This window comes from Stegastes partitus, unplaced genomic scaffold, assembly GCF_000690725.1.
Source record: "Stegastes partitus isolate 25-593 unplaced genomic scaffold, Stegastes_partitus-1.0.2 Scaffold783, whole genome shotgun sequence".
In the NCBI taxonomy this organism is placed as follows: domain Eukaryota; kingdom Metazoa; phylum Chordata; class Actinopteri; family Pomacentridae; genus Stegastes; species Stegastes partitus.
Genome location: NW_007578514.1, coordinates 279,016 through 286,743, shown reverse-complemented (window position 1 = coordinate 286,743; position 7,728 = coordinate 279,016). Strand labels below are relative to the sequence as shown.

At 49.3% G+C, this 7,728-nt stretch overlaps 1 protein-coding gene across 1 annotated transcript in view; it reads right to left on the bottom strand.

Moving 5' to 3' along the window:
• Window positions 1-921: 921 nt before the first annotated feature.
• Window positions 922-7,728, bottom strand: part of fhod1 (formin homology 2 domain containing 1) — a 52,272-nt gene continuing 45,465 nt past the window's right edge. Inside the window, exons 22-26 of the mRNA XM_008292083.1 lie at window positions 3,055-3,216; window positions 2,786-2,976; window positions 2,286-2,478; window positions 1,534-1,711; window positions 922-1,226 (exon numbers count right to left, since the gene is read on the bottom strand). Coding sequence (XP_008290305.1) covers window positions 922-1,226; window positions 1,534-1,711; window positions 2,286-2,478; window positions 2,786-2,976; window positions 3,055-3,216 — 1,029 coding nt within the window. The remainder of the gene's footprint in view (window positions 1,227-1,533; window positions 1,712-2,285; window positions 2,479-2,785; window positions 2,977-3,054; window positions 3,217-7,728) is intronic.

Here is a 7,728-nt window from a genome sequence, read left to right as displayed (position 1 = left end):
GAGTTCAGAGGATTAAAGTAAAACCTGTTGAGGTTCAGTCAGAACCAGCAGAAAGACAGAAGGTCCAGTCTGACTCTGTTCACCAACAGAAGCAGAATTCTGACGCGTGATAAAAACGTTTCCAACTGAGAGCCTCCAGAAACAGAACTTAAAGTGAATTCATAGATCGGCTGAGTTTGTTGATCTGATGTTTTGACTGTCTTATGAGGACTCTCCAGCTTTGTTCTGATCTGTGGTTCTGCTGCAGGTTTACAGGAACTCAGAGCAGCAGCTTAAGTTCTGCTGAATCTCCAACCCGACGTCCAGAAACGTCTCCTTGTGTTCAACATGGAGACGTAGCGTCGGAGCAGCTGCAGGTCCTCAGACGTTATCTGCTGCAGACCGACCCACAACAGATACCAGGCTGTTGTGGACACAAAGCTGCTGTTGTGTTTCTACACAGTCTGAACCTGCCGAGGACAAAACACTGCGACCTTCAGATCCACGATGGATGACGGAGGTTCTGAGCTCTGATCACTGTTCAGGGAAATCTCAGGACCCAAACAGAACCTCAGCAGTTTATACGACAGCAAACAAAAAGCAACACAAGACGAGAAATGAGAAAAACACAAACGAGACACAAAACAACACAAAACAAAGAAACAGGAAGAAGACACACAACGACACACGGGACACAAACACACAGAGCGACAGGACGGAGACGTCTGGACGCTCGCTGAGGTCCATCAGCTCAAACTAAGACGTTGTGTTGGGTTCTGGTTGTTGGGTTCTGGTTGTTGGGTTCGGGTTAGTGAGGCTGTCATGTGATTGACTGTGATCGGACTCAAACCTTTTTCATCCAGAGACTAGAACTCAGAGCCAGAACCAAAGTTCTGTTTGTGTGTCTGAAGCTACGACTCCCATGATGCTCTGCTGCTGTTGTCATGGAGACGCTTTGGCCCGAAATGCATCCTGGGAGTCGTAGTTCACACGGACCAGCTGTTTAGGTCTTGATGACAGAACCGACCAAGAGAGAACCAGAACCTGGCCGAGCCCAGCATCATACTCACATGACTTCCTGTTGAGTCGGGAGCGTTTGCGTGTCTTGGGGCTGGAGGCCCGGTCCGATGGGTTCTGGGTAACAGACTTCACCAGCCGGTCCATGATCTCATCGGTGGCGTCGTCCTGAGGACTCGAGCCGTCTTCTCTGGCTGCTCCCATCTGAGACGGACTGACCCGGCCCAGAGCTGTGGACCAGAACCAGGACAGCAATCAGGACCAGAATGATAACCAGAACAAGAACATCTAACAGAACCAGGACATTGAACAGAAAGAGAACCAGAGGACCAGAACCAGAGATCCAGACGGACCTGACGTTTGGTTTCACATGTGACGGTTTGTTCTGCAGTCATATGATCAGTGGCAGCAGCCAATCAGAGAGGACCGTGTGTGTCATCATTTCTAAACTTTTCCGTCCAGATTAAACCTTCTAAATGGAACCAGGAGAGGTTCTGAGCCTCTGCAGTGGTTTGGACCTGACGGTCTGGTTCTTACTGCGAACGGCTCTGGAGCGCCTCAGGCCTCTCTGGTCGACACTCAGGCCGCCGTCGCTGCTGATCAGCAGGTTCTTCATGTTCTCGTGCTCCTCCTCCACACCAGGCTCCGCCTCCATCGCCACAGAGACCGGCGAGGGTCCATCCTGGAGAGGCACTGCCCCGGAGAACTTCTCCGTCTGAGGACAGAACCATCAGTTATCAGCATCAGAGATCACAGGAAAGATAAAACAGGCGGTAACAGAGCCGGCTGGATGGAGGCCACGCCCACTGGTAGCTACTGGTTAGTCACTGGTTAACTACTGGTCCACTGACCAGGGTATTAAAACACCAGAGGTCAGCTCATGCTCCGCTGGTGTCATTTTTCACCTCAACATAAAGACAGAACTCAGAAATGTCTGAAAAACCAGGAAACAACATGTTTCCAGATGTTAACGGTGGAACTCAGGTGGTCTCCTGCAGATGTTTAACTACCTCCATGTTCCAGCCTCTCAGACAGGTCCGTGTTTCATGTTTAATCTGCCTCCTCTCTGATTGTGTCTCTGGTGTTTTGTTTGTTTGTTTTCCATCATTTTGTGTCTTTTTAGGTTGTTTTGTGTCTTTATACTAACTTTGTTTCTCACTGATGTCACCTCGTGTCTGTTTGTGCTCATGTTGGTGTTTCTGCATAGACATGTGCAGAGAGGTCTGATGAACATGTTCAACACAGCAGATCGGTCTGAAGTGTCTCCAGCATCGCTGTGGTTGGTTTACCTCAGTGATCATCTTCCCTCGGGTCTTGGTTCTCTCTCTGTGAGCAGCTCGTTTGCGTTTTAGGGTCAGAACCCGTTCTCTGGTGGTCCGATACTCCAGAGAAAACTCACTGATGATCCGACAGAAACTGGTCACTTTGATGTCTCTGACGGAGGAGGACGGCTGGCCGAGGAACAGCAGGAAGGAGTGGAACCTGCAGCAGAACCAGAGAGCAGCGACTGGACCTCTATGCTGGTATAACAGTGTGGTGTTGTGTACCCGTCGTGTACCCATCGTGTACCCGTCGTGTACCCGTCGTGTACCCGTCGTGTACCCGTCGATGACCCGTTGTGTACCCGTTGATGACCCGTTGATGACCCGTCGCTGACCCGCTGTGTACCCGTCGTGTACCCGTCGTGTACCCGTCGTGTACCCGTCGTGTACCCGTCGTGTACCCATCGTGTACCCGCTGTGTACCCGTCGTGTACCCGTCGTGTACCTGTTGATGACCCGTTGTGTACCTGTTGATGACCCGGCGGTGCACCACCTTCAGGATGATGATCCTCTGGGTGCAGTCCTTCAGGAACTCCGTCAGCTTGTTCTTCAGAGCCGCCTTGGTCTCGTGCTTGGCCACCACCTTCAGATGGTCCCAGGATGCTTTGCAGCGGCGCTCCAGCTGGACCAGGTTCTCCGACAGCAGCTCGAAGTCCACCTGAAGAAGAAGAGCAGGGGTCAGGTTCTGAGGAGGAGCAGCTGGAACAGAACCCAACAGAATGGAGCAGAACGGTACTTTGGCGGATCGGGTGATGGCGGGGATCTCAGAGTAGATGTCCGAGGATTGTGGGTAATTCTCCACCAGCAGGCTGCAGGTGTGATGCAGCAGAGACTGACGGTGGACCGTGTCCTTCACCTCCACCACCTTCTCCAGGTAGCCCAGCTCGAAGCCCTTAGCCTGGACACACACACACACANACACACACACACACACACACTCGTGGATAAAAGCATCTGTTCGGGTCTCTGTTCGACATCATGCTTCTTTAAACCAATCAGACGGTTCTGCTGCTGGACCTGGAGCCTTGACCCGGTTCCTCAGAATCAGTCCAGTGGACCAGATTTGATTAGTGGAGCAGGAGACTCGGTCACGAGACACAAAACAGTCACAGAGACACACACAGAGTCCCGTCTGTCAGTCTTCTGCTGCTTCAGCTTCTCTTCATGAACAAACTGAGTTAAACTGAAGCAGAAACTTTCCATCAGCCGTTCACACAACACACAGCTGAACCTCCTACACACAGACGGACACACACCGACAACATTCAGCTGCTCAGCATGAAGCTACACACACACACACACACACACACACACACACACACACACTCTGCTGCTGAAAATAGTCGCCAGCAAACCCTCGATTTCTGCTAAACTACGGTGGGATGGTCTAGAAAACTAGAACAAAATCTAAACTAGACATTTATGAGCAGCAGCCAAAGACACCAGACACAAAACCACCACAACCAGACACAAAACCACCACAACCAGACACAAAATAGCCACAAAGACACACGAAACAACACACAGGTAAAAACCTGTAAAGTTCTGAGTCAACCTTCAGGTCCGTTTGTTCCTTTAACTTTAATTCATGTTTTTATATTTCATAGTTTTCCTTTCTTTGTCTTTTTCTGCTGTTTCTGTCAATCCTACTGTTCTAATAAATTCATGTTCCGTCCGTCCTGCTTTGGGTTTGTTATCATTTTGTTCTGCTCTACTTTAACGTTTTTTTAACCTTTGCCTGTAAAACACTGTAAAGATCCAGAACCGGACCGTCTTTAAGGTGGTTCAGATCCGGACCTGGTCTCAGTTGGTCCACAGGCCAAAAAATGAATTAAAAAAATGAATTTTATTTGCTGCATCTTCACAAACAGTGAAGTGTTTCAGAACCCTCCAGAACCAGAGCAGCGTTCAGGACCACCGGCCTCCTGTTTAAGGCTCAGGTCGGACCGGTCCACCGCTGTGGAGACGCGGGGGTGTTCACAGGTGGTCTGGTCCTGCTGCAGGAGGAATGGACTCATCCTGGAGCTGCTGATGTAGAACTCTGGCTTTCTGTAAGTGACACCGAGAGGCTCAGAGCGACCAGGTCTGGGTCTTCTGGGCTCCTCCTAAACAAAGTGAGTTATCCAGTGAAGGACGGAGCGACGTCCCTCCATCAGGAGGAACCTCATGTTTAACCTGCTTCACCTTTTGGTCTCTAATCACAAATAAGAACATGTGTCACAGAGACACAAGTCTGGTTCTGTCCAGCAAACCGTCCTAAAGTCCAGCAGTCAGAACCAGACCAGTAAAGTTCATCAACAACAAGAATAAGTTCCTGAAATCAGCCCACAAAACTCCAGAAGGGAAACCAGTGAAGTTCCAGTAAACAGACCAGTAAGGATTCAGTAAATAACCAGCAAGGATCCAGTGATCAGACCAGTCCAGTCCCGGTCTGATCACTGGTCCCGGTCTGACTGGTTACTGGTCTGGCTACTGGTCCCAGTCTGCCCGTGTCCCCGGGACTCACGGATCTTGGCCACGCTGGCCACCAGCAGCCAGATGGCGATGATGTAGGGGGTCTGGACGTAGCTCCACTCCCACTGGACCACCCGGTACCCGCCGCCGTGCTCCCGGTGCTCCCCGCCGTCCTCCTGCTCCGCAGGGCCGGCCGGCTCCTCTGCCGCGGACCGGGCCAAGGCGACACCGGGCGCCCCGTATTCCGCCCCGGGCTGCGGGAGGAGGAGCAGCGGCGGGGCGGAGGGAGAGGCGGGGACCGGCGGGGCGAAGCCGAGCCCCGGCCCCCGGAGCTGCGGAGCGCCCGTCCCGGACCGGTCGGCGGCGGCGGCGGCGGCGGCGGCGGCGGCCGTCAGCAGCAGCAGCAGCAGCAGCAGCGTCAGACGGAGCATCGTGTCCCGGAGCTCAGCGGGAGGACATCCCCGGATCAGCCGCTTTATAGGCGCCGAGGCACGGAGAGACGCAGCGGAGGAGGCCGGTCCACATCCAGCCTCCGGTAGCTGGAGGAGGAACCGGAGACATGTGACCGCCCAGATCCGTTAAAGAGACGGAGCCCTGCAGGTGACCGCTCACACCTGATCGGCTCTGACGTCAGCCACGATACCGGAGGACGTCACGGTCCGGGCACCGCCGGAGACCCCTGTGATGGATTACCCGAGTAATAGATTACTCCAGTACTCTGCTGTCATGAACACTGGAACCAAACAAACAGTTGAACTGGAACCGATCTTTGATTGACGGCTGTTGGACCGATCACCTCTGATCAATGACGTCAAAACACACACCTGTAGTTTAGTAATAGTTTTTTCTTTTCTCTTATATATATATGTGTGTGTGTGTGTGTGTGTGTGTGTGTGTGTGTGTGTCTATTGTTTGAAAGAAAAAAACAAAGAATCCGTTTGAAGGATGAAAAGCTGTGATTCTAAAATCAACATCCGAACAATTAAAAGCTTCATTTTGCTGATTTTATTGTAAATCTGCTGCTTCTTTTGGCTCCAGAACAGGAACGTTCAGGGAACCTCCAGTCAACGTTTGATGAACAGAAGAACCAGCTGCTGGTGTTCCGCTGGAACATCTCTGCTGCGGTTTCATTTGTTCTAGAACAAACAGCTGCTGAACGTTCCTCCAGCGTTTCTAACCATCATATTTACAGTTGAACACTTTAAACACAGAGAGATGGAACCACAATAACTGCACTTATTTACTCTTTAATCACTTTTTTAAAAGACAAGTTGATTAAGTTTCTACAAAAATTAATCTGCAGCAGTTCTGATCATTAAAAGTCAAAGAAACCTGCTGAACATTTTCTGTTCTTTGCAACACGCTCTCACATATGAAGGACAGTGAAAAGAATCCAGCAGTGAGACTGAAGTCTTTAAAAAGTGAAGCTTTGGACTTTGAAGAAGCTGCAGAACTTCTGATTTATAAGATGAACAACAATTAACGGGAGAAAACTCAAATTGTTTTATTCTTTATTAAAAATCTTTATTAATTTTAGCAGAAACACATTTAACCTTAAATTGAATATTGAATATTCCTATAGAATGTTTGTATTTAAGTTAAACCAAAACCTTTGTCAAAGTTTTTCACCTGAAGTCAGCAGAAGCAGAAAAATCCCCAGAACCAGGACAGAACCACCAGAACACACCAGAACACAGACTCTAAGACACTGTAGAGCCACGGTCAACCGGACAGGCGGATCTAGATCTACAGCCGCCGGCTTTAAAGCTGAAATGTTTTAGTTTCTAATTGAACATCAGCTGGATGTTCAGAGTCTCTGCAATGAATAAAGCCGGTTAGCGTAGCTTAGCATAAAGACTGGAAACAGGTGGAAACGGTTAGCGTGCCTCTGAGCAACCCAGCGGCAGCTTCCTGTATCGTCTCTCGTCATCCTACATCTGCTCAAGTGCTCAAACGAGTTCATTCCTCAAATCTTAATATTCTGTTTCTTACGTCTTCAGCAGGAACCACGAAGGTCAGAAAGCAGCGACAGACGAGTTCTGATCAGAGAACACAGAACAGGCGTTTATGGAGCTTCTTCAGCCTGAACATCTGTGGTTCTGCTAATTCTTTACTCTGGAACATGAAAACTCTTCACTTCAGGGACAGAAATCTGACAATCGTTTTCTCTTTAGCTGAACATTGTCTTTGTTGTCTTTGAGATCTGGATCGATCAGATGGATTGATCAGATCGATCCATCAATCAGCAGCTCTGCCTCAGACCTGATAAATGTCACAGAGGAGCAGAGGATCGGTGGGATCTGGACGACGCTCTGATGAAAGGGTGTGAAACAGAATCTGCTGCTGCTGCGGACGTCTCGGCTGTTCAGTCTCCGATCAATCGTTTGCTGATCGATCGGTGTGATCAGACTTTCTCTCCGGTCTTGTTGTTGAGTCCCAGAGCTTGAACCACATCGACGCTGAGGCCGCTCTTCAGAGTCCGTCGCACTGAAACAGCAGATAAACACATTCACCTGTTAGTGGATGCTGCAGAACGAGAAGGCAGAGGAAAGGTGCTGGAGCTGCTCAGAAATCAGCTGTTTGATGTCAATCACTGATCAGAAATCAGCTGTTTGATGTCAATCACTGATCAGAAATCAGCTGTTTGATGTCAATCACTGATCAGAAATCAGCTGTTTGACATACAGCCGTCCTCAGATGTATTCATCTCCTTCTATTACAGAAAAGGCAAAACTCACGACAGTCACTCAAACAATTAGAAACTCAAAAAAGTAATAATAAATACAAATTTGCTAAATTATAATTTAGTGAAATAAGATGTTGCATTTGAATTTTGGTTGAAAAGAATAATTTTAAAAAGAATACAAAACACAACAAAAACAAACACTGTCACGGACAAACTAGAGGCCTTTGCTGATGAGCAGCGGACCAATGAGAGGCCTTTGCTGATGAGCAG